The following is a 27959-nucleotide window of genomic DNA, read 5'->3' on the forward strand; positions in this document are numbered from 1 at the left end:
GGGAGTGCAGCAGCACACGCTCTTTGAGTAGACCGGGGTTCAAGCCCCTGACTGCTGAATACGGTCGATCTGCCAACCCGCACTGGACCAGCGTGGCAGATTATGGTCCATTTCCCTCAGCATGAATTGTTGAGGAGGCTTCCATCCTGCAGTGGGTTGATAATGGCTGCACTTTACTTTTTTTTTTTTTTTTAATACCAATGACACTCGCACTGAAGTTTGAGAGCGTTCTTCTCGGGAAGGCTAACGTTTTAAGCGACATCCTCTTAAATAGATTCCATTATCATACAGTCCAAAATAAATAGCTGAATTGGCAAAAAACCTTAATGACCTATGAGTACACTTCCTATTCAAGCCATCCATTTCACACAGCTATTCTCCACGTTCTAAGAGCACTTCTTGCGAGACGGGGGAAAAAAGTTTCCCAAGTCAACAAACTAGTATTTCCTTATTTAATATTACAACCTTATTACAGATCGCCCCATAGATAGAGACTAAGAATGGTGTTCCTTCTAATCCAAACCCTGTTACCAATCTGAGAACTGAAGTGGATGATTTCAACATAATCACAAGCAATGCATTGTACCAGCACTGTAAACGCTGATACATATCCAATAAATACTGTCCAAGACAGCATTCAGTAGCAATCCATATTGATAGTGTGAAGTAAGAGGGGTGAAGATATCTTAAGGATGACAGAAGTGTATACAATACAATGGTAGAGAAATCAGTAACCATTTCCTGAAGGCTGGATCAAACCCTCAACTAGTATGTAGCAGATGTTCAAAATGACGGTCTCACTGTCCCAGCATTACAAAAAAAAAAAAACAGAACACAGCCACTAGTATGATGTCGACATCACGAATAGACAGATTCTTTTTGCATTATGCAAACAGTAAATGCATGCGAAGAAAAGAAGACAGTGGATTAAAGCAAGGTCAATCAGCAATGTTATTGTCTGGGAATGATTTATTGCAAATCCTGGGAAGAGTGTGCAATGACTGTGGACAATATATAGTTCTAACATGACAACAGTTCATCATTCATGGGTCTTACTATTTCCAATGATAACGATATATTCCAGCAGAATAAGGCACCTTGACCATAGGCAGACGTTACTCGGGAATTATCAGAAATCTCTACTTGGCTTCCTCTACCAGCCAAATTCTCAAGTCGCAACACAATCGAACATTTGTCTCATGACGTTTGATAGGATCCAGCACAAGCTGTGAGGCATACTACATCTCTGGTATTGTTTGGCCATCTCGTGGAGTCTAGAAGCAGTCCTGGACCAGAAAGACCCAACATTATCTTCGGTTGGTGACAAAAGGTTCAGTGGAACGCGTCTGCATTATAGGCTATTTGACAAAAGAACGAATTTCATTCGCGCGAATTTTACTAGTAGGGTTTTTTTTTAGGAGCATCAGTAAATAGAACCATATTGCTCTGTGTATATTGTCTGTAACTTGCGTGTGTTCTGAGTTCGATTTTCTGGACGGAAAAACCATGCTACCCTCGCCTGAGACCCATAAGAATTCCTCCAGTCATCGCCGCGACTCGAATTCAAGTCTTTTCCACCCAGTGTGGGGAGAACAGCGCTCCTACCATCTGTGCTACACACGATCAGATTGTTAAAAGAAACCGAATTTATTACAAAATTAATGAAATCGCAAATTTTAATATTTTCAGTAAGATATTTCATAAATTTGCAAATAACATTTTCCAATTAACCAAATTCTTTTAAAAAAGATTTTATTATTATTATTATTCATAAACAGCGGCGCATTTAAGCATAGGCGCATGCCTATGAGTCCCAAACATTTTAGGGCCCCAAAAGTTGAAATGTAATCCAAATGCAAAAAAATTTGTAGCAGTAAAATGGTCCCAGAACGCCTTAGGCCCCTAATTGATAACGGTTCTCTTCCATTATTACGAGAGCTAGATATTAGCCGTTTTAGCATAAGAAAAACAAAGAAATAGCTTTATCATACTATAAGCATAAAAACTAATATCGGCCCTTTAGATGCAACCAATAGTTTATAATACAAGATTAGGTATTATAAACTAAAAAATGTAGACATGTGTTGTGTCTATGTACGGCGGCACCTAAACATTAGTTAAACTCCGCCAGGGTACACTGTGATGAATACAGAGTTCTGTGAAATGGCCAGATAAGAGTAGGGTGTTACGTCTGCGAAGTGTGTGTCTTGTTCTGTTGTCACTTAGCTACTAGGGAGCAGCGATCACCAGGATGGCTGGGGCCCTAGTACCCGTCCACGCCACAACAATGCGGTAGTGTCAAACGAAAGTGACAAGGTAAGAATCCCGCATCCTCTAGAGGAAAAAAAATCAATCCCAGTGGATGCCAGCAAATCCCGTACCACTGGGAGCCTAAACCGGTGGTACCAGCAAATAAAAAAGTAATAAAAGTAATAATAATAAAATTACGAGAAGATGGGGATTGAGGTGTGAGTTATGGGAGCGAAAAATAAAATAATCTGTCCTTGAAGGAGGGTTTTAGAAGAATCAGCTACTAATGACATATTGCTCCAAAAATGTACTCCACTATGTGGGCGATCCGCCAGTAACTATTCAAAAAATTCATGACGCCGAATTGGTAAAGAAATGTGCTCTTCGATGTCTCTGTCCCATACCTCTTTATGCAGCAACTATTTGGTCCTCTGCCCCTCACAACGCACTTCAACAAGTTCCTCAGCCTGGAATACTGGCTCCTGAAATGGCTCAACTGGAGGGCTGGCAACCAATACACTATTTCTAGGGTCCAACTCTAGATTAATTCGGAAGTCATCCCATGGAAATAACAGATGGTAGCAACTAACTTTCTTGCACTGGCCAGACTGATCACAGGACGACTTGACGCCCCTGATATCACTGACCTGATAAAAACCCTCCGCATTACCGAAAGAAATCAAGTGGACCCAAGGCTCCCATTCAGAATCAGTTTCAACAACCTTAAAAGCTTAAGATGCATATTCCCAGGAAACATGGTAGATTTCATCAACAATCTAGCCATCGATCTGGATAAATTCTGCCAGCAGCATATATACAGAAGCCATAAGCTAACGGACACATATACAAGTCTACAGTTATAACACAAGAGCACCACCAGACGGGAAATTGCTTCAACAGTGAGTGCTTCCCATGACTCGATAAATTTAAAATAAAATAAAGTGAAGCCGTCACTGGTCCCCTCTGTTGGCATCTATTACTCCAAAGACGCCTGGCAGTGAGCGCTAAGACAGTCAAGACCGAACAGATACTACGAGCAACAACCGATGATGGACTGCTTCAATCCTTTATAATTTTTTTTATATACATCATGTTTTTGTACGGCACTTTTTGATAAATTAATATCCTTCTTAATTTGGAATACTTCGGTATTCCACAATTCAAGTATGTAAAATTAAAAAAAAAAAAAACAATAAAAAAAAAAAATTCTGTACCTTTAGGCTAAGCATGCATCCTGCCTTAACCATTGAATGTAAATATCCCCACTATCTCACTGCTGTCCAGGTGGTGACTCTTGAGTAGAGCAATAAACAGATTTAATAAAATAAATATTATCTGTAAATTGCGCGTGTTCTGAGGTCGACTTTCTGTTTACTGGACGAAACACCAAGTTTCTGGGAGAAAAACCATGCTGCCCTCGCCTGAGACCGACTAATTGATCCACGTTGTGAAAGAGACCCATAAAAATTCCTCACTTCATCGAAGTGAACTTGAACTCGAGTCTTTTCCACGCGGTGTGGGGAGGGTGGCAATTCTACCAACTGTGCTACCCACGAGGGCTAAAATAATCGGTGGAAGAAAGAGAATATTACGTCAACACTTATTAAAATAAATAGCAATAAAAACCGATTTCTTTTCCTGATATGAGATTCTTTTAATGACGAACTGTAATCGCGTTTGGTTTGACTTAGATAATAAGCAAAAAGTATTCTTTCTTTCGGCACGGATAGAACAAATTGACTGTTGTTTTTATATCAGGAGTGCTATTGGCCCGACTAATTATCTGCTCCTATTGTAAGCTGTATTCACTTGTGGACAGCCCGAGGAGATTTAAGTTATGGTTCAGTTTCGCAAAAGGATTACGCCGGAATAATTAGCAGCTACTTAATTAGGGAGTTCTGATTTATTAATCATGGTACAACGCTGCTACAAAACTAATCACACCGTTAATAAACCACGAAAAATAACTGGAAATAAGGCATATACCACTGAGTATAATGTAAAACTAATGATTATGAAAATGCTATTAAGTAATAAAACTGAAATGTTTCGATAATTACGTGGTGTTCTTAGAAAATTTAATGCCGTTGTCTGCTTTGCCCTCCGTTTATATTTTCAACATTAATGTCCTCATTAGGCAAAATAAGCTGGGGGCATTTACAAAGCAGTAATAAGATTCAAAAAGTCTTAGGCTGGTAATAAAATGACAATAGAAAAAGAGAGAGAGAGAGAAAAAAAGGAATTCATCTGCGCATAATCATTCTCGATAACCTCAATGAACGAATTAACTAGAATCTGGAAGCGCATTAAAGTTCATTTACCTCTCGTTTAATGGGAATCCAAAACAAAAGATTATGGAAATTTTTGTTATAATAATGGGTTGAAGTTTGGAAAAACAAAAGCTAGTTAACATTTCACTTTGTGTGCATAATGCAAGAAAATTGCCCCATTACCAGAAGTGGATGGAATGAACGAAGAAAAATTCGATCAATTTTGGTTTTAAGCCATGAATGGATAACGGCTAGTTACCACACGCGTTCTAACAGATTTAGAGGGGGGAGTGACCAAGTTACAGATGCCAATTCAGGCACAGAGTTTTCATCGAAATATTATAAAACGATGGAACGGAAATTGAAGATGAGAGAGAGACAAGAAAGTGGAAGGATGGAAAAGACCTTTACAAAGCTTAAATATATGCACAATGTGGAATAGCTTTCCCCCACCTTTACTGGTTCAGCAAATATAACAGACAGCAACCTTGACGAGGCCAATAAGAACTTGAAGTTGATTGCAACTTCCACCCTTTCTGACAAGCCGTACCCGAAGTATCCAATTTCACTAATGTCATGCAGATTCTGAACAGCTGACAGTTAAAGGAGGATAAACACAAGTTGCTTTTCTTTTTTTGCTTTTTTTTTTTTTCAAAAACATTGATAAAATCTTGGGAGTGGCGATGAACGTCACTTCGAAAATTGTCATTTTTTTTTTTTTTTTTTTTTATATATACACGAAATGTGTTTAAAATTTAATTTAATTTTCACTGCTTTCTGTACGAATTTTTATCAAATACCACGAGTAACAACAAATATTAAACAGCAATGATACTCTTAATTATATCCCAAATTTGTTTTGTTCTTCGTCTTTCATAGAAATGATAAATAACGGTATAATGAACAGTAACTTCACTTCATGAACAGTAAAGTTCACGTTCTTTCATCTCCCTCTCCCCCCCTGAATGCATGGTAATAGGAAACAACATTCTACCTGCAAAATTAACAACAGTAGTTTCAAACATGTTATCCACCTGTTTATTGAATTCAATATGCTTGCCTTAATTCTACTCTTGTCATTTTTGTAGTTTATTCAACTGCTGTTACCCTTGGCAACTCTTTTATACGCTATTCGTATTCCCTCCCATCATGATTAAACTTTACGGTTTGTCACAATAATATTTCCTTGTTATAAAGCCACGAACAGGTAACCTGAATTATTTGCTCAACAAGTTTTTCTGATTCAAATCTCCTTTAAATGTAAAACTCAGCAACCTTAATTGCTTCCCTTTAGCGTTTTAAACATACTCAATATGTTTGGACATTTCTGTCCTTCGGCTACTTCTCCTCCCATTTCAAGAAAACGCTCATGGCTAGAAAAAGCAAATCAAGGACGCCTGTGGTTTGATAAAAGTAGTTCATAACAACAGTGTGGATAATGAAGATCGCCTTTTTTTTTTTTTTTTTTTTTAATATGACTAGTTAAGACAAAAGCGAAGTCAAAATTCTTCCAAAAAATTTGGTCTTAACAAAATTAGTTACTTTGGAGTCCCCCCCCCCCACCACCACGATGATTTAGAAAAACATTTTGCCTTTGTCAGTGTTATACTTGATCATAAACCGAAACTTTGTAAACCATGATTAATGCTTTACCGAAAAGGAAGAGAGAAAAAAAAAGAAGATTAAATTAATTTATTTTGTTATTTAATTCGAAATAAATTATCCACATAACTTTACCATGAAATGCAAAAGCATGCTCAAGTTTAGTAACGCCTATAAGTCATCTCAAGAATAATTTATTATTAATATATTCTTGAGCTGTTAGCTCAAGAACAAATTAATAATCTAATAAATTACCGATTGCTTAATAATCTAATAAATTACCTATAACAAAATGTTCCAATTACAGTATTGCACATTCTGAACTAGAACAGCAATAAAACATCAGCCATCGCTTCCTATCTGCCAAACGACTCACGTGACAGTACGAGTGACATCTGGTTATTTTATTAGAAAAACACATAATAAAAAAAAATAAATTATTACTAAATATATTAAAAACGATATTTTATTTCGTGAATATTTATTTAAATAAATTTAAATATTTTAAAGGATAAAAATATTTTATTAAGTTAGTGATATTATTTTAATGTTAGATTTAAAAACGACACGCTAATTTCGTATGCTGCACCGCTCTCGCAATATTTTACTGGAACAAAGTTGAGTTGTCAAATAATCCACACGCATATATCTCAGAGAAGTAAACACATGTGGATATTTAATTGCACCTTTAAAACACTCAATGTAAATAAAGCCGAAAGTCGAATTGACACTGCAAATAAACATAGCAGGATTTTTGAAAACTACTTACTCTTTCTTAGGGGTACAGGCGGCGCAATCATTTTTGTTTCCACTGTTCTTCAGGCTGGCTTGCACGCGCTCAAAATTTTTAAGCTTTCACCACAACACACAAACACGAAATGGCGGGTAATGACCAGTTTGCCGCCGAGCGTGAGCACATTGTGCGGAACTCCTCGGGTTTCCCTTAGCTCCACTAACAGGTCTACCAATCGCACCAATGAAGTAAGAGGGAGGAGTAGGCTACGAAAGATACATGGCTTCTGAAGAGGAAGATCTAGCTAAGGAAGGAAAGGAAGCTAGTAATAGAAGGAGATTATATGACCAAGTTCACTTTCACTATAACAAAGTACTGTCAAAAAAAAAAAAAAAAAAGTCTCGAAGCAAGTCGTGTCGGACGCAAGAACAAAGTTTCGGGGGGAAGGGGAGGATAATCAGTCGTACGTAACAGCTTGCAACTAGCGCACCGAAGTTGATGGTAGGCCGACTGGTCCGGTCGTCAGTTCCAGCACAACCTGTTGTAACGGCAGGTGCGTGTATGCACCTCCTGACAGAGCCAGGACCCAAACAATAACTAACTACTCAGAGATGCTTTCTAACACTAAAAAAAACTGTTTCAGTAGAGTGCGGTTTTAGCCTGACGTCACTCAACTTAACCGTTCAATCCGTTATAATTGGAAAGAATAAAAATAATGAAGTCAGTAAACCCATTTTTTGCATGCTTCTGTTAAATGTGAAATTTGGGACTCGATTAAATGGTTGTAATTAAATGGTTGAACAGTAATTTAAGTCGTACTTTGGAATGCATTTGAGTGCAGTTAACTTCCTACCACAAATTACATGCCAATGAAATCATTAGTATTGCAAAGAAGGAAGCAGGCATCAAACAAAACAGTACAGAAGTTTGTTTATTATCGAAATTAACTTTGGTAAAATCATAGTTTGAGATTTTTGTTTATCATTCAAAATATCTATGGTAAGATCAACTAACTTACCTAGACTGACACCTAAATAATGAAAAAAAAAAAAAAAAAAAAACATTATCACACCCAAAAATCAATATGCATTGGGTAATGGCAACTCGTGCTATAAGAATTCGCGTGTGGAGGGTGTTGATTACGTTGCTTTATTTATGACTGAGGGCACTAGCCGTAACCTATTTGTGCTAGGTCCTGAACTTGTGGAATACATATTACTTGTAATCAAACAAACAAAATAAAATTGATTGAGTTAGCATTATTAAGATTCTAAGCCATTATCAAAATTGCATCTAAGACACAAGACCTGTTTTAGACTGGTTCAAAATAAAAATTTGTACTCCTTAAGATATTATGTGATTAGATAATTTTTTCCTCTACTTTAAAATTTAACTGTATAGAGTTTCCAGCAGTGTTCAGGAAATCATTGTCATATTGCAGGTAGGAAACAAACATATGTTTCCTACCTGCACACCCCTAAAGAAACTTTGATTATAGCTTTATATCCTGGAAAAAAGAAACGGAGTGGGTTCGTGTCATGGCTTGTTTGGTTTATGCGTAAATCTGGCGCTGGTAAAGATATTCACAATTATCTCAACAAATCAGTTTACTAAGTTTACCAGTAATACTAAGGGCGAATCGGGCAGGTAATCTAAAAGTATAGGTTTAACTTTGCTCAGTCAGTAGCAAACAACAGTTTCTAATCATTCTTTCGTTTTTTTTTTTTTTTTTTATTAATAGTTATAGCAAATAGAAAAGGTCTTTGAAATCAAAGCAGATATCTATTCAAAGGTTGAAAAATGAGAAGGAAGTTATTAACATTAGACCTTTAATTTTTTTTTTTTTTTTTGTCGATTATCATTTCAAAAAATACCAAGAAGATTGATCCAAAAGTATAAAAAAATTAAAGGTAATGAACTGTAAATTTAAGAAGTTTATGGTGACTAATGACATTTGAAATAAAAGGATAAATTTTTAACAGGATTTTAAATTTTAATTTTAGTGATTATTAAAATATAATTTTTGAAAATTTATACAAATTGTTGTAATCGGAAAGCGCATTTTTTATCGGTTGAATTTTTATTTCTTTTACTTTTTTTTTCAGTGAGAGAGAAAAATTCCAATTACATAAATGTAGCAATGCTGGTACAAATATGGACCAGCAACTATACGTAGGCTGCAGTATAAGGGAACTTGATAATTCGTCACTGTCGTGTACGATGACAAATCAATTCTTTATAATTTGTGAGCTCTATTCTTGGACATAAGAAGTCGTTCGATATTAAATGAGACCAAATGTGTCGAGATTAATGAGAGAACAGTCGGATGAAAAAGCCTACAGTGTCATGACTCACCGACTGAAAATATTTATTATAGTTTTATAGACCAACGTTTCTCAGCCCATTTGAACTATTAAAAAATCTGTGACGCATATTTTTAGAAATTGATTTATGGGCAAAGAAGAATGCGTAATTTTAATTTTCTCTTAATTTTTCATATCCAAAGTACAAATATAATTTACAAAGTATTTATAAATATAAAATAAAATAAATCTGCAGCCATTATCAATCCATTGCACGATGGAGGCCTCCTCAACAGTTCATGTCATGTCACCTCAACAGAATTTGTCAATATCACAGCACTCTAATTCCAGATCGAATAGAGTACTGTGATATAGCTGGAAATCCTTGCTTTTTTTTCGATTGTCTTCTCTCGGAATCAAGAGAAGACATAATACACACTCGAACATGATATGAAGGTACCGTCTGTATGGCTTCGCAGAGGCATAAACCCGACTCTACCAATTTAAACTGGCTCAGCTTGAGTCTTAAGCCGTATCCGGTCAACAGGAAACAGGGAACAGACTAAACTGCAGCCACGGTTTCTTCCTGTAATCCACAATAGAGACTTCTGGAAGAAACACAAAAGTTTCTATTCCTTTATCAGACTGTATCTGCCTATTCTGCCACAAAGCCATTAAATCATCATTTATTTAATGGCTTTGTATTTAATGACTCTTTTCTACGCAAACTGCATTTTTTTACATTTTTGTTAACAAGCGGCCAGAAACAGGCAAACCCGCTAACACTGCAAACATCAACCTATCTTTTGGGCACGACCGAACACCCAAAATCTCTACAGGAATGCCTCGCCTCAAACAATACACTAAGCCAGAACCAGTCACCAAAAGATTCACCGGCATTTTCCCATCTAGAACCAGCACTACATCTGTTGATGCCGCACGACAGACTCGGATTATGCCCAGAAGAGCAAACCGCTGAATTGATAAAGGATGCTTTCTAATGATTGAATTTTGAGCATAAGTAAACCAAGTCCAGGAGGCATATATTTCTTAATAGTCAAAATAGGGATAAATATTGCCTCATATAACATATTAAGCGAACGCCCCTTAATTTCCCACTTTACCACTCTCCGCAGCTTGGCGTACAAGAGCTTCACTTTCTGTTTTAAAAATTTTAAAATTTTGCATGCATTAAATACATCTGCTTCTCCAAACACAATCCCAAGTACCTGGCACACCTTACATACCTGAGGGAGACACATCCTCGATACTTTACAATGGGAGGCATTGTCAAGTTCAACTTGCCTTTTAATAGCATAATCACAGTTTCGTTCCATGATATTTCTAACTTATGAGAGTGTCACATCCTGTTATCTTTTTCTTCAATTTACTTTCTTAAATATCCAGAGACAATCAGAACCAAATCATCAGCACATGCTACCACTCGAGTGCCCCCCCATATCACTCTCCAGGAACTCGTCTAAGACAATATTCCACACAACTGGTCCGAGTATTGACCTCTATGGGCACTTACATTCCACTACATAGGTCACCACAATATTCCATCCAGAGAAATAACCCTGCAAGATCTTATATATTGTCGAGACAAAGGGCGCTTTACCCCTGCGGAGGATGTTTCCTCACCACAGGGCATCAAACGCACCCTTAAAGTCCACGAACAAGCCGAGTACGTATCGTCCCTCACTTATTTAATGGTTGACATTAGAACTTTTTTCAATATTTTCTTAAAGTACGCTCTTTTATTCATCAGTGGCCTCCGAACATTTAACGAACATGATCATACGGTAGTATCGCTTGAAATTAGTAATTGGTATTCTCATTCTAGTCCATGAACTGTAAGGTCGATTTCATATTGGGGAGAGAAGGCCGACTTCATTTCCATCTTCACCATTTTCACTGTCCCATACTATTTCATTTCGTGGATTGTCTGGATGGCCTCGAGCAATGCAAACAATCTACAATTCCTTCTCTGCCAAGTGGGGGTAAATTTTACTGCAGGGCAGAATTATTAGTAATACCACTCTTGAAAGAAATTCCTGGTAAACCAAGCTTTTCTATTTGACTTAAAAAAAAAAAAAACCAAGTGAAGATAAATTCTTCCAAACCCATGGTTTTTCATAGCCATAAACGAGAGTCAGATTTAAATTTAATTCCCAAAAAGCATTGCCTCCTATAAGAAGTAAGTTCATTCTTAGATAACTTATGACCTAGCATTTCCTACAGATGAAGTCAGTCACAGGTGTCCATAGGGGCCTTCTTTGTCACTAAAATTCATTTAATTATTAATTGTAGCTTAGTAAGCTCTTCTCTTCCTGGGTGGTGATAGTTCTATTGACAATTCTTCTTCCAGAACAGCGTCATTTCATCGACATTGAAAACATTTAGGACCGTGCCTAAAGTGGTCAATGAGACAATATATCACCAGTGAATCGACACTGACGAAATGCGTACTGGTAATCATTGAGCAGATGGAAAGTATCGACATAGTTTATGGGTTATCGATTGATGGATTTTCCATTGCTCTAGAAAGAGTAGAGGAACGCGCAGTGGCAAGATAATTGAAAGGGAGTAATTTGTAGTCCCTTTTAGCAAGCGGCTGAATATGAACAAATTTCCAAGCAGAAGGAAAAACACCAGTTGAATTTAAAAAAAAAAAAGTGTAAAATGGCAACAGAAAAATATGTAAAAAGGTGACAGAAGCAAGCTCAGGAACAGATGTTTTGAGAACAAGTGGAAAAATGCCATGAATAACTTCAAGCCTTCTTCATCACTAAAACCATTTAACATCCTTCTGTCGGGGAACTACAAGAGGCATTGAGTAGAGTGTACTGTATATGGTAGGAAGTGATTTACCAAGATTAATGGTACAAGAGTTAGAGGAAGAGTAGGATGCAAGAACAATTAAGCTGCAATAGAGGTAGAGCTATAAATGGAGAGAAGTTTCACCCAATAACTTTGGCATGAGACCACAACGCTAGCCTACTGTTTGGACAAGAAGGAAGTTTTCTACCCTTAGCCTGCTCAAACTCCGGCTTGGATTGATTGATAACTTCTTTACAATTTTTTCGAGATTTAGTGTAGGTAGAAAATGAATCTGGAAATTTGGATGCATTGGAAAACCAAATTTTACATAATCGACAAGCATTTAAGGTGGAGATCGAATAAAGGAATTATTCCTACAAGAATAATTTCGGTGATACGATCTGAGCAAGTCCCTCGTTGGTAGCACAGTTGGTATAATCACCATCTCCCCCACACTGGGTGAAAAAGACCTGAGTTCGAGTCCCATCAAAGACGCGAGGAATTTTCACGGTCTTTTTCACAACATGGCTGAGTTAGTCGGTAGAATCGCCGTCATTCCCACACCAGGGGGAAAAAACCTGAGTTCGAATCCCGTCAATGACGGGAGAGAGTTTTATGACGTTTTTCTCAATGTGGCTGAGTTAGTCGGTCTCCAGAGAGGGTAGAATGATTTTTTCTTCCGGAAACTCGGGGTTTTCGTCCAGTAAACAGCAAATCGACCACAGAACATATGCAATTTACAGACATATTATATACAGGGAATTGTGACCTAAATTACTAATGCGCCTAAAACCCTACAAGTTACTTTGGCGAGGGTAGAATGGTCCCCCCCCCCCAGAAAACTCAGGTTTTTCTTTTAGGAAGGCAGCGAATTGACCACAGAACACACGCAATTTGCAGTCATGTTATATACGGAGCAATGTGGCCTTACTTGCTGTTGTTGTTGTTGGGGTTTTAGGAGCATCCACGACTAAGGCCATGCTGCTACGTGATAGTCTGTAAATTGCGTGTGTTCTCAGGTCGACTTTCTGTTTGCTAGACGAAAAACCCAAGTTTCAGGGAGACAAAACTATGCTATCCTCGCCTGAGACCAACTAACTGAGCACATTGCGAAAAAGATCGTTAAAAATTCTTCACGTCATCGACAGGATTCAGCCTAACTTGCTGATGCGACTGAAATCCTACAAGAACCGATCTGACAAAGCATTGACATTAGAAGATTTAAAACAGTAATGCAATAAAAAAAAAAGAGGAATAGAAATCTAGCACATCATCCCATTTTGCTCTTGCAATAAACAACGCAAGGCTGAGAATGACTATAAGAGAAAAGCTATACTAGATGAAAGAAGAGATCAGGGCGGGCGCGGGGGGGACTAAACATTGATTAATACTAATACACTAAATATTAAACTCCATTTCGTCATTTTCATGGGCATTAATACTGATATTCTAGTAATTTTTCTTAATTCCTATAATTATATTAAATACTGGAATAGTGTTTTTATGACACCAGTTAAGAATAACCACATCTTTATCCCTATCTATATAAAATCTGTTTATGAGAGAGAGAGAGAATAATTTGCAATAATTTCAATTTGAATGCGAAAAGCAGATTTATTTTAAAAGCCCTTCTGGAGATAAGCTCCTTTAAATTAACCTGCTTTTGACACGTGTCACCAGCCCTTACAACATAACAAATGGTCACTTTATTTCTGGTTTCGCTTTGATCCTCATGAACATTAATCACTATTTAAGGGAGAAAAAAAAAGTCTTTCCCATTACTAACAACCTGTTTTGTCATTACTAAAGTAATAATGAATGACACGTGGTTTACAGAGCATTTTCCTCCCACCTCTGGCTTCCTGTGGCCTTTCGCACCTCCGCATATTGACCTACTTCAAGAAAACGAACGCACACCGATGAAGAATCTTCGAATACAAATCCACATCCGCTTCACCAACAAAAAGAAAGAAAGTTGGAGACGGAACAAACTGAAGCTGCAAATACCTGTTTAATCGTTCTACTTTCTGCTCTTGTGTTTATATGTCAGACTGCGTGTTTATCCATCACAAATATTTGAAAGCGTTTCTAAAGTTTTGTTTTGGTACATCAGAAACAAATCACTTTATTAAATATAAAAATTCGAGGTTTTTTGTTACAAAAATGTTCTCCCAACAATAACTGTCACTCTTACTTCATCCTTTAATAAAATAACATATACTATACTCTCAAAAGTATTGGGAAACTCCTCTCAAAATGATGAGAAAAGATGAAGGAGAAAAGGCTTTATACTTGTCACTAAAGAATCCAATAATCCAAAGATACCGAAATGGATTGGCGAGCCCTGAAGAGGGGGGGGTAGATAACGAAAATCGTCTCTACATAACGGGATCCGTGGTCGACGCATCATCAAGATTATCGTAATTGCTCACTAAAGCTAAATATTACTTAAGGTGGTGCATTGCCCATGGTTTGGACTCAGGAACAATAAAAAAAGATCTTATAAAGTTATAAATCACGCTACAGAGTTCATATCAGGGTGTGAATTGTCAGAGTTCATTGCCCAGCAGAGAAAAGCTTGGAGGAATAGGTGTCATGAATAAATGGCTTCGGCTGTTGGTTGCAATGTCCCGAATACTTATCAATTCTGTGGAAATGGGTCCTCCATGCATTAAAATGATAAGTTTAAGGCCACAGAATCAGGCTTGAGTACATCGGCTTTGGTATTGGCCTGGCCAGCACAGAGTCGTATGGAACATTTTTGCAGGAATTAGGAAGACTGGCCTTTCTAAATAAACATCCATTTCTTTAAGGCCACTTCTTTCTGTAAAAAAAAAAAAAAAAATGGAAAGATTCAACTGAAGCAGTGCCGCCAACACCAAGACTAGATTGTACAGCAGTGGAAAAAGATCATGTGGTCTGACGAGTCTTGATTTGCACTCTTTTTTTTTTTTTTTTTTGCGCCAATGGTAAGGTGAAAGTGTGGTATGAACCTTATGAAGCCAAGCAACCTGAATTTCTCGTGTCCAGTACTGAAGCGGCTGAGATAGTATCCATGGTATGGAGTATACTCTTTTGATACTTACTGGGTCCGCTCATACTACTAGAAGGTCAATGTTACCTTGTAACATTGACCTTCTAGCAGTATGAGCTAGAAGGTAAATGTTACCTGCTAACATTGACCTTCTGTTGTATCACATCGACTCCACCCTACAATGCTTCACTTTTTCCTAGATCGCAATAGATTCTTTCAAGACGACAACGCAATTAACCCTCTTGCAAAAATTGTATCTGAATGGGTAGAGGAATATTCCTAAGATTTCTAACATTTCTTCTGGCCACCTAATTCTCTATATCTGAATCCTAAGAACGTTTAGAATGTATTGGAACGGGCAGTTGAGATTCGCAGTTTTCTACGGACTACAGGCAGAGGATGGCTCTACTAGATATTGAATACAGGTTTCTAATTTCTTGGTAATGAACTTGGCAATGACATTCACACCCAACCCCAGATCTGAACTCTGTAGCGTGACTGATAATTTTATAAGATCTTTTTCTATTGTTCCTCAGTCCAAGCGATAGGCAATGCACCACCTTAAGTTTACAGACACAGTGTATTAACGACTAATACACTCCCTGGCCAAGAAATTAGAAACTCGCAACCAACGAAAGAAATCAAATGAAAGAAATTAAGGCATGCAATAATTTGATTACAACAGTTTTAACTGACTTTTAATTGAATTTGTGTATCGCTTATTCCCACAGTTTCATAATTTTTTTCATGTTTCTTAATTAATTCATATATTAATTAACATTTTACTTAATTAAGCATTAAATTACGTTTAGTGCATTCATTCATTTTCTTTATTACTAAATCAAGCTGATAGATTAAATTAAATAAATATATTAATTTCTTTTTTGAAAATATCTAAATGAAGCTGAACAAAAGTGCATCTTTCAAGATTATACTTTTCTTACTTTAAGTAAAGTTTTCCATTTAAGTATTCATTAGCTTTCATAATTAATGCATGTCATATAAATTTTAATAGACTCCATAACTCAAACAAGAATAAAGTCCCAGGCAGCTGGTTGACAGTCGACCTCCTGTATTTTTACTTGTTAAAAATTATGTATTTGTTCTGGTAATGGGAAGTGGATAGCTCTTCGTATAGATGATTTAAAGTTCATGACCTGCCTTAAGAATGATACCATCCTTCTGGAATTTAAATTTATCATCCACTTTGACCTCAAGTTGCTAACTTCGTGAAACCTCACCCTTCCCCACGAAGTTTAAACAAAAAAAAATAAGAAATGAAGGGGAGTGGACTGGTAGTGGAAAGGGAAAGAGGGGGATTACACCTCCATACGCACCTGTCGTCATAAATATTTTATTAACAATTAGCTTGCATCGTGTCTTTCCTTGGCTTCTGACGTAAAGATAGTTAAAGATGGTGATAAGGAAGCCAGTCTTTATTGGTGTTTTGTTACTTTAAGACTACTTAGGAAACCGGATTCAAAAACTTCCTGAATTTTTAAGTGGGCTGCTAATTTTACTTAAGAGAGTTCTGTCTGCATCTCCATCAGTTTCAGTATCAAGATAAAAATTAGTAGAATCATTAAAAGAAAGAAAAAGGGAAAAGAAAAATGTCGGTTGATCTATTACTGAAAAAAATTTAAATGATTTGGAATTTCTTAGAAATATTTCGTGCTTACTTCCGATGTTCTCCAAAAAACTCATCCTACCTAAACATGTCCTTTAGAGCACCAACCATTGGAAAATTATAACTCTATAAGGAGTTTGTGAAAAAATGTATTACATTTGCGTTTTATATTATATATATAATTATGATAAGAAAAGTAAATATAAATACTATGGAAGATATTAAATATTTAATATTAAATTCATACAAAACTTCAAAATAAAATCTTTTCAAAAGTTTTTAATGAAAACTTGAGCTTGCTTCTGTGAACCTAACATTTTTATATCAGGTTTTATTCTTCAAATGGCTATGCATAACTCCTGATCCAGACTTTTTAATGAACTCTTCGAACTTTTGACAGTCGAAGAGAGCTTCTTTGTGAATAAAACAATGTATTACCTGAATTTCAAGGTTTTCGGAATGAACCCTTGATGTAGAACCTCTTCCGGTCATTGCAGCTGCAACATCAGTACACAAGTTTAAGCAATCTTTCCATGATATCTTATTTGTCTCAAAGTATCCATTTACCACTTTGAATATTTCATCCCCAGTAGTGTGATTTGGCAATTCTTTGCAGAACAAATAATGTTCTTTCAAACATTTCTCTTCAATGATTCTAAATAGTGCTAATTGAGCACAGTTACTAATGTCTGTAGATTCATCAATTTGCAATGAAATTTTTTTAGCTTCGATAATTCTCTGAATAAATTTTGTTTTTGTGTCATCTGATATATCTTCAATGCCTCTACTAATAGTGTTATTCAAAAGTGGCACTTTTTCAATTTCCTTTTGCTCCAAGTATAATATCAACAATTTCAATGCAGACTGGTAAAATAAGCTATTCTGCAATTGTATGAGGCATTTTGGATTTGGCCACCAATTTGGGGATCTTATAACTAGCCTCTTGAGCTCGATTTGAATAGTTGTAATCGAATTCATAAAAGAACTTTGCTTTTTTGATTATTTTTAAATTAGAAAAATTTTTCTTGCATAAGAAATGATTTAAATCGTTTTTTGCCCTGCATTAAAAAGATATTTTTCAAATTTAAGTTAAAAAACAGAGGAAATGGAAAAAAAAGAAAGAAAATGTGATTTTTATACTTTCAACAAAGGTCAAACTGAAGTGCTTATAAATTAAAATCAGTAGCTGGTGGAAATCGCATTCAGCTGTACCCACAATTCATTCTAATTAGGCTCTTATATCTTTTCGTATAATAAAATTATAAACCCAATAAAATTTCGAACCATTGTACAAATTGAATTTGGTTTTTTAGAACTATGAAAATTTTATAAAATTAAATCTCTCGCGGCACACCAATAATCTTTCTGAGACAAACTAGTGTGCCGCGGCACACTGGTTGGGATTTCTACCTGTAGTCGTCTGCAAAGGAAAAAAAATACCAGAATTCGAAATCTTCAGTTATCGTCTGCAAAAGGAAAAATTAACAGAATTCGAAATCTAGCTTCATTAATCGTTTGCAAAGGTAAAAAATAATCAGAATTCGAAATCTACCTTCGTTATACGTCTGCAAAGGTAAAAATTGTCAGAATTCGAACCCCTTCAGTTATCGTCTGCAAAAAAAAAAAACTATTTTTCGCTATTTTTGTATGAAATAAGATTTTTCGTGCAAATTTTCACAAATTGTATGTGAACAATTAAACAAATACAAGTTATTCGGAAAATTGTCAGGAAGGTTGGTTTTTTTTTTTTTTTTGATTTGGTAGTTGTTGGCGCATCGGCTTCTGTGGCCATATTGCACCTCCCAAGGTTTTTGCAGTACTTTGATCCAAGCCCGAGGAGAGAATCGAACCCGCGACCTTTGGGTTGCCGGGCAGGTACTTTACCCACTCGGCTAGCCCGGTCGGCTGTCAGGAAGGTAGTTAGTATCTTTTATGACAAGGCCAATTCTAAATCAGGGTAATTAGTATTTCGAAATCAGTATTTCCCATTTATACAGCGTACGTTATTTCTCTAACTGACTTGGTTGCACAGTTTTGGCAGAGCCTACAGTTGTTTACAAGGTTAAGATGAATGACATCACGAAAGTGGGAACTAACTTGGTTGTTTATATATAGAATGGAATTACAATGAATCTTCTTTCGTTGTTTCTGAATTAGATTGTAGTTTGTTTCTGCTTTCATTCAGCAAGCACTGTGTTGTGGAGTTAGGGGTGATTTAAAAAAAAAGGGGGTGGGAACACAAATATCTCTCTCTCTCTCTCTCTCTCTCTTTCTCAATGGGTTACCAAATAATGATGTTACGAGTATTTGTAAGTGTTCTGGTTTTGTAAGTGGCACTCAGGATGAAGGATCCGTAGTCACGAATGGTCGTTAGTGTAGTATCCCGAGTGACATTATAAGAGTTCTCACTAGACTACGGACCCTAAAAAATGGCATCCTACGAAAATTATTTATTTTTGCAATTTTCGTTAAGTTGACAGTGGTTCTGGATCGTAACTGCTAAACAAGGTGAGGCTCTTGTGTTCTCTCTTTTTTGTGTCCGTCCCAGATTATAAGCAGAAAATTTATTTTATTTTGCTGTTATTTGTTGAGGAACACTAATTTTTATTCCACAGCACTGGTCAGAAATCCTAGACGTTTTCATGTTAATACCTGATTGGATACCACTACTGTGAACAACGATGCTACCACTGCCTCTGATAATGATGCCCCTCGTGAGGTCGCTCATAATATTTGCCCTTCCATGATATACCTTTCATAGCTCTGTCAAGGAGCTGTCTCTCTTTCCATGAATCCGTGGTATCACGTAACCAATCACAACACCGGCCATGCCATTTGACTACAACGAGAGGTCTCCAAATATTGGAACCTTGGATTCGCTAATAAATTGGTAGTGCAGTGTATTTAGAAATTAGACGTATACTTAATAAAACAAAAATGAATTAGATTAATCTTCACTGGGATATTTTCTTATCGATTCTGCATAAATCATGTAAAGAACACAAATTATTTACAAATGAAATAATGACAGCACTTTTCTTGAATGATTGTGTGAATTCATGGGTTAATTCGAACCCTTCTATTGGGAAGTTTGGCATTTTTGGGTCTTTTAAATATAGAATCAATGCCAGTAAAATCGCATAGAAAGACCTTGGTAATTCCCTACTACAATACATTATCTTCCTTAATGTACTAAATTAATGAAGCAATCTAATCATGGATTGGATTCTAAATGAATTAAAACTTCCATAAGCAGGAGACAGCTAAGCCGAACCCAAAATCCATAATTGTAGCACAGTGAAAGAATTTTCACACCGGGGTTGAGTTAGTTGGTCTCTGAGGAAGGGGGGAAGGGATTTATTGAGTTTTTTATCCCATAACACGACCTTAAAATACACACAATTTACTGATACGGCATACTGACACCTCGTGCACTTAATTACCATGGTGAAAATTCTGAAAACTATCACCTGCCCATCTCTCTCTCTCTCTCTCTCTCTCTCTCTCTCTCTTTTATCTTTAGGTCCTCGCGGGTAGCTAAGTGGTTTTAATGACCATTCTCCTCACACTAGGTGGAAAATGATTGGGTTCGAATCCCATCAATAACGTGAGGAATTTTTATGGACTTTTTTATGGGCATAGAAACAATTGGTCTATAATATATTATAAAGTTAATTAATTTATTAAAAAATCTTTGAGGGGTGGGAATATAATCGTGTATTTTACACCAATTGGACTCTACAAAAGGACTCTTTGTAGAAGTATGTCGAAGAAAAAAAACATTCTAGTAGAGATAATGCAATCTGGATATCATTAACATAAAAGAGATTCATTTTAAATGAATCAAAACAAAACTATCTTTTCTTTATAAATTCCAATTCCTCCTTCTGTCTGTACAAACGCAACCTATATACAATCTGCATTAACTTCCCAACTTAACCATAAGGCCACCCTGTAATTATCAAACTACATCGAGTTAAAATAAAATTATTTTTGCATACCAAGTGGATTCGATATAGAAATGATTCTCTTTCTTTTTTTCTTTCATTTGAGCTTTTTATTCTCAGAAAATAATATATTATTAGGCTCTGTTCTTCCTTGTAGCTTCTCCTCAGACCTCACTGTGGTAATCAATCAGGTGTAGAATAATTGAGGACAACCATGACAAAGAATGACCACTAGGCGATACAGGCCTACACAGAATATCAACACACACGTGTTTCGAAGTCTAATGCTTCAAAGTCGGCAAAGGCAGGACATAATGCATAAAAAAAGAACGAAGATTACGCCCTTTCTTTTTATAGACGATAATGAGATAGATAAGTGACCTTGGAATGGAAGAGGGATGCTCAGAACTTGAGTGAAGACTGGCACTTTTCTGGCTCGTGGGTAAAACGTGCAAAGCGGCTGCTTGTCTTGTGAACAGAGCGTGCCTTGCCAGTAGAGTCCATCATGAACGTTGCCTCTGGCATTACATTATACCTTAAGGATCATTACTTTTTTGACAACGCACCGAGGAAGATTGGTTTTCTAAAGGACACGTCTTGAATAGCGATGCTCTTTTGAAGACACTAGGCTGATACGGTTTCTGCTTTCTTATCCATCCCATGACTTCCTTACCCAAATGGGCGTTGTCAAATTATTCAATTGAGGGATTCACATATGTTTCATAAAGCTAAAACAGTTTATTTATTTTAAGTAAGAAATTACTGAAAAATAGAATTATCCATTGATTTCATTTAAATGTTATACGATAGTAAATCCATTCTTTGGTATCGAAATACCATGTATAAGAAGACACTGCAATTTCCTCATGAAATAATGGTCTCCACCCTTCGTTTTACCCTCTCGTTTGCCCACGCAGCTGTCTCAACAATCTTTGCTTTCATCTTTCCAATTTATAGTGAATGAATGGTAGATTCAGTTATCACTTGAGCAGCCACCGAAGATTTTGATACCATGTTCGTTTAATATAGAAGTAACAAAGTAAGCGTTGACATCCTTACAAAGGTATTGTCGAATTACTGTGGTATAGTCTCCTGTGCCAATAACGAATTCTTCAGGTCAGGGATCCTATATATATATATATATATAGGAAAACTACCTGCTGTTGTTTTGCAAGTGGATAAAAGTTTTCAATACCTTGCTGAAATACAGATGTGGTTATCTCATTAAAAGTTCCCGGGATTATCATAATAAATCGCCAAGCTGGGAGAGCGAGAAACATGTCATTCCTTCATTTATTCATAAAGCAGAAACATGACCTTACAAATAAATTTTTTAAACTCAAGGCTTTATATACATTTTATATTTGGAACTTTTGATTTCCACAGAAACAGACTTGTCCATTAGCACTTTCTTGAGTCGCCTTAGTGGATCCGGTGATGGGGAAGAAAGGTGATCTTTCCGATTTTCAGAAATGAGTTATTGTTGGAGCACGTTCAGCAGAAGCCACAATTGAAAAAAAAAAAAAAAAAAAAAAAGGAAATCACCGGTGTCGAAAGCAACCATCTCAAAGTATACAAGTAGTAGAATACGAAAGGAGAATGCAGCTCTAAAAGGAAGAAATGCGCAGAAGAAAATCCAAGAAAGAAACCGTATGAACTTCATTCCATCAGAATAGAAGGCCAATTGTGAAAAAAAATGACTGAAAAATTCAATTAGACCAAAAAGATCCATTTCCAATTGAACTATGCAGCGAGAGTTAAAGAATCTGGGATTTAGTAGTCGTATGTCTATACGAAAGCCACTTCTCTCTGTGAAAAACCGAAAGATTCAACTGGAGTGGTATCGCCTACGACACGACTGAATTCTGGAACAGTGAAAAAAGATAATGTGATCTGATGAGTCTCGGTTTACACTATTTTGCTCCAATGGTAGGGTGAAAGTGTGGCGTGAACCCTATTAAGCCATGCATCCAGACTGTCTCGTGCCCACCAATCAAGTGGCTGGAGGAGGTAGTTTCATGGTAGTATGGATATGTTTTGTTGGTACAGACCAGGTCTGCTCAAAAGAAGGTTGTTTTAAAAGAAGAAGATCCTGTTATCTCCACTCAATATCTTTCTGTCGTATTGGATGAACTTGGCTCCGAAATGCTTAATTTTCATCAGACTGCGATGGATTCTTTTCAGAAATCTTAGGAATATTCGAGGAATAATCCTAAAATTTCCAACGTCTAGTCTGGCCGCCAAATTCTCTAGATCTGAATCCAATTGAGAATGTCTGGGATATATTAGAATGGGCAGTTCGGTTTCACAGATCTAGACCAGAGTATAGCAGCTGACTAACATCCTGATGGAAGAATGGTCAAATCTGCAGCTAGCCTTCCTTAGACCCTGAGTGGAATCCATTACACGGCATGTATGGGCTGTAATTGTGATATAAGGTGGCTCTACTACACTGATCGACAAAATTAACAGAACAAAATGTTTTTCATGAATACTTTATTATGAACAGTATCTCTGAAGACACTGTTCACAATAAAATAGGAGTCTCGTTTTAGCCTAAAAATAGTTTGTAGACGCTATTTTCATCTGGAGACAATGAGGCATGTGGTGCCATCCCTCCAACATCAGAGAAAGAGACACTAACGGTGCAGGCGGTGTAGGCGGTCTCATTTGGGGCGGAATATTGATCAACGGCTGAACCCCTCTTCATGTTTTGATAGGGGTACAAAGAACAGATCCTCGAACCCTATATGCAACTTTTTAGAGGTGCGGTTGGCCCAGAAAGGAAAATCATCCACAATAATGCCACTGCACATAGAACTCAAGTGGTGGAGGAATATCTTGAAACTCAAGATATCAAACGACTGCCATCACGATCACCAGACTTAAATCTGATTGAACATGAATGGGACGCCCTTGGGCGTCGCATTGAATGCCGACATCCAACTCCTCGGTCACTTAGTGAGCTAAGTTCTGCGCTGATGGAAGAATGGGATTTGTTGCCACTGAATCTTATAAACACCCTTATATCGAGCAGGTTCACCGATGTCAGGCCTGTTTACCCGTTGGAGGGGATCATACACCGTACTGATATCATGTGACCATACTTTCGAACTTCTTTGTGACCATATATCGACTTCTATAATGCGACCTTTTTGGTAATTCTCATAGAACCCTTATAAATGTCCCTTATAGCTGTCCAAAGTTTTACGCTGGCTCCTCATTTCATCCTCACTGTATAGTGTACCACCATACCAAATTTTATCCCGCTTCATTGTAAGTACGGGAGTTACAAAACGTTTTCTACGTGTTCTGTTAATTTGGTTGAGCAGTGTAGATAGCGAATAAAGGTTTCTAATTTTTTGACCGGCGAGTGTATGACAGTATTTATCATTTAAGATATAAAACCTAAACTCACACATGAAACGAAAAACAATAAATAGTAACTTATTTACATTGGAGACGTACACAAATTTATCTTTGTACCGAGTTTCCAGAGAAGTTTGGATAATTGTTAACTGGATAAAACATTGCAAGTAATGGCTAACAACGTTCAGAGTTCGCTGTCTATTATTCATCAAAGATATACAGGTCCGTCTTTTGATAAACAAATTACATTTAAAAAAAAATAAATCAAAGATTCCGTGATGTCCCAAAGGATGAAAGAAAAGTGCATCACTTGGCGTAGCACCTCATTCGCCACCCTTTAATTAAAGGATGTCAGATCTCAACGACCTCACAAACTTAACAAAGAAGATGCATTCTTAGAGCAATGAAAAGAATTCATTCACTGGCCACAATTATTAAGGGATAATAGACGCTGGTGACATCCCCTAGAGCGGAGGATTCTCTTTGTGGTTATTATGTGTACAAATAGTCCTCGCATCACTATAATCATAGAAGAAGGAATGCGACCAGAGAAGAGGTACCAGGTACTCTTAAGTGCATAAAAAAACAGTTGGACTGCATACATCAAAACGGCCATGCCACATCTAGTTTCTTTGTGAATCGACACGTATTTAACTACCAAAAAAAATGTGCCGTTCCTCTCATATTCGTTCTATTCTTTTCATCCATCGTCCATTAATTTCGCCTTACAACAGCCAGCCAATCACGTGTTAGTTCCAAATTAAATATGCATTTGAAAAGTTAGAGAACTGTTTGGGTAAAATTCCGAATCTCTTTTGCCAAAAGACATCCGAAGGCTGCCAACAGTTGCTCGACGATATTCTAGGAGACGGATTTTTTTTTTTTTTTTTTTGCGCGATAATATTAGCCCGCGTTAGCTCCTTGACATTCTGGGCTGAGCAAACAATCGATTATGTTACAATGGTGTCGTCACGTCCCCCCATAATAAATCCTGTTTTCTATTCCCACGCGTATCGGGCTCCTTTGCACTTGGAAGAGTGATAATTTTGGTAACTTAGCAACCGAGCTGTGATGAAAATATTCGCGTGGCGTTTAATCGATCATAGTGGTATTTTAACTTGGCCGCGAATCTGTCTCCTTTCCGATTATTCACTTATCACTAATATTCCTTAATCGTATCATTACTTTTCTTGACACGTTCAGTTTTTTTTATTTTTTTATTTCACACGTCCATATTCCATTCTTGCTATTTGTTTTAATATTACCCTCTCTTCCCTTTCTCTCTGTTTCTTTATTCTTTGCTCTCTCTTTTTTCGAGTTTTTCTCTCTATATATCTTGCATTGTCTCATTTTTTCCTCCTCTCTCTCCCACCCCATCTCTTTCTATTCTTCTTCTTCTTCTTCTCTCCCAGTCATCTTACTCTCTATCCTTATTCTCTCTCTCTCTCTCTCTCTCTCTCTCTCTCTCTCTCTCTCTCTCTCTCTCTCTCTCTCTCTCTCTCTCTCTCTCTTCCCTCCTCCTTTTTTGTTTCTATCTCTTTTCATCTTTAATTGTCTAATTTTCTGTTCTGTTTCGCCCCCTTTTTCTCTCTCTTTTACTCTTTCTTCATTTTTCCTTCTCTCTGTCAAGGCTGTCTTTCTGTCTTCTTATTTTCCTCCCTCTCTCTCTCTCTCTCTCTCTCGTCCTCCTCCTCCTTCTTCTTCTTCTTCCCTCTGTCAGACTATCTTTCCTTATTTTCTTCTCTCTCTCTCTATCCTATTTTCTCTTCTCTCTCTCTCTATCCTATTTTCTCTTCTCTCTCTCTCTCTCTCTCTCTCTCTCTCTCTCTCTCTCTCTCTCTCTCTCTCTCTCTCTCTCTCTTCTTCTTCTTCTTTTTCCTTTTTTTCAGGATATGTTACTGTCTCCTTATTTCCTTCTCTCTCTCTCTCTCTCTCTCTCTCTCTCCACCTCCCCTCCTGTTATTTTGCTTTCTCCCTTCCTACCGCTACTCCCCCATCTCTCGTTGCCTATTTTTCCATTATTTTATTCTTTTTCTCCCCCTCCTCAATCTCTTTCCCTCTCTCCTCTTTTTATTTTTCTTTAACGCTTCTTCTTCTCTCTATCCAGCTATCTTACTCTTTCTCCTAATTTTTTCTTCTTCTTTTCCGTGTCTGTTTTTTTCTCTTTTTCCTCCCTCTCCTGTTTTTCTTTTTCATTAACTCTTCTTCTTCTCTCTATCCAGCTATTTTAATCCTAATTTTTCTTCTTCTTCTCCGTGTCTATTTTTTCTCTTTCTCCTCCCTCTCCTCTTTTTCTCTTTCTTTAACGCTTCTTCTTCTCTCTATCCAGCTATCTTACTCTTGCTCCTAATTTTTTCTTCTTCTTTTCCGTGTCTGTTTTTTTCTCTTTTTCCTCCCTCTCCTGTTTTTCTTTTTCATTAACTCTTCTTCTTCTCTCTATCCAGCTATCTTACTCCTAATTTTTTCTTCTTCTTCTCCATGTCTGTTTTTCTCTTTCTCCTCTCTCTCCTCTATTCCGTCTCTTTCTCTTTTCTCTCCCCCTCTTTCTCCCATCATCCTTCGTTTATTCTCTATTCTATTTCTTTCCTCATTTTATCAATTCTCCACCCCCGCTCTCTCTCTCTCTCTCTCTCTCTCTCTCTCTCTCTCTCTCTCTCTCTCTCTCTCTGTCATTTTTGCCGTTTCTTTCTGCTGCATGTTTTTCTTCGGATGTATATTTCTTTACGTCTTCATCGTCCTCATTTCCCTCCTTTCCTTTTTTTTTTTTTTTTGCATCTTCACTCTCTGTTTCAGATTATTGTCTTCCTCTCCCCTTTCCCCAACTTTAATTTACGTCCATCCATGTATGACTTCTGGCCTCTCTGTCTTCACTACCACGCAAGCCTTATCGAATAGGTAGGCGTGTCTCTGAACGTCTACTATCTCTTCGTTAAATTTTTCATTGTCGGTTTTAATGATAGTCCCTCTTCTTTAAGTCACTCTTGGAGAACTGTTAATGAGAATCCTGTCTTTTATTCGTGTTTCGGTCGTAGAGATTTCTCTATGATGACTTGGCCTTCGATAAAAGCGGGCACTGCGCTATATAAGAAGCTATCAGATGAGATAGAGAAATGAGTATGTCATAAGGTGAGGTTACTCTAATAGACAAAGTGCACCCTGTTCTTAAGACCGAGTCTCTACAGTCTAAAGAAACACAGTGAGCGGGAGAGTTTTATAGTTGTAACTAATGCCCTAATATTTTTTTGTATATTCTAATTCAAAGACAAAAGCTTTTTCTTCGGACTTGAATACTCCTTGGTACAGATGTCAAGAGGTTACAAGACACAACCGGAGGTAGACCGTCCATGTTGCTTATAGAATGGTTCATATAGTAACTGTTGCTGGATTCACACCTCACATATCCTGCTTGACTTCATCCTGATGCTCAGTGAGCCCCTCATGAGTAGCACAGTTGGTAGGATCGCCGTCCTCCCCACACAAGGTGGAAAAGACATGAGTTCGAATTCCGTCGATGATGGGAGGAATTTTGTACGGGTATTTTTCACAATATGGCTGAGCTAGTCGGTCTCGGGGGAGGCCAGCATGGTTTTTCTCCCAGAAAACAGAAAATCGACCTCTGAACACATGCAATTTCCAGACGATATACACGGAGCAACATAGCTTTAGTCGCCAGTGCTCCTAAAACCCAATAACAACAACAACAACAACAGTTCAATGAGGTTGATATCTGAGAAGCCAGGCTGCAAAGAAGTAGGGTGAAAGTCTCTCAACTATCTTACAAATCATTACAAACCAAACCACATTCCTGGCCTCTGACGTTGTGCTATTGCCTTTGATAAACAAAATGACCATTGATGAGGGGATGATAGTCCATCCATAGCCATCAGACGTGTCAAAGGCTCTAAACACTTCCATCAAATATTCCAGGAAACATGACACAGCTGATCATCGTTTCAATATACTTACATGGTGACACAGTCACTTGGCCCCTTTTTGGAATC

The 27959-nt window shown here is 37.1% G+C and overlaps 2 protein-coding genes across 2 annotated transcripts in view; both read right to left on the minus strand.

Moving 5' to 3' along the window:
• LOC150085242 (uncharacterized) overlaps positions 1-7021 on the minus strand; it is a 159558-nt gene extending 152537 nt beyond the window's left edge. Inside the window, exon 1 of the mRNA XM_090373111.1 lies at positions 6892-7021. Within this exon, the coding sequence (XP_090229237.1) occupies positions 6892-6922 (31 nt within the window). The 5' untranslated portion in view covers positions 6923-7021. The remainder of the gene's footprint in view (positions 1-6891) is intronic.
• A 9945-nt stretch (positions 7022-16966) lies between these two features.
• LOC150085243 (zinc finger MYM-type protein 6-like) lies at positions 16967-17620 on the minus strand. Its single transcript, XM_090373877.1, has one exon. It carries the CDS (start codon positions 17618-17620, stop codon positions 16967-16969), a length of 654 nt encoding a protein of 217 aa, XP_090230003.1.
• Between the last annotated feature and the right edge of the window lie 10339 nt (positions 17621-27959).

The sequence above is a fragment of the Mastigoproctus giganteus genome, chromosome 5, assembly GCF_048544385.1.
Source record: "Mastigoproctus giganteus isolate SK-2022 chromosome 5, ASM4854438v1, whole genome shotgun sequence".
Taxonomy (NCBI): Eukaryota; Metazoa; Arthropoda; class Arachnida; order Uropygi; family Thelyphonidae; genus Mastigoproctus; species Mastigoproctus giganteus.

Bases quoted from the DNA above. Each gene is read 5' to 3' on its own strand.
- LOC150085243 (XM_090373877.1), bottom strand. From the start codon at position 17,620: ATGAATTCGATTACAACTATTCAAATCGAGCTCAAGAGGCTAGTTATA.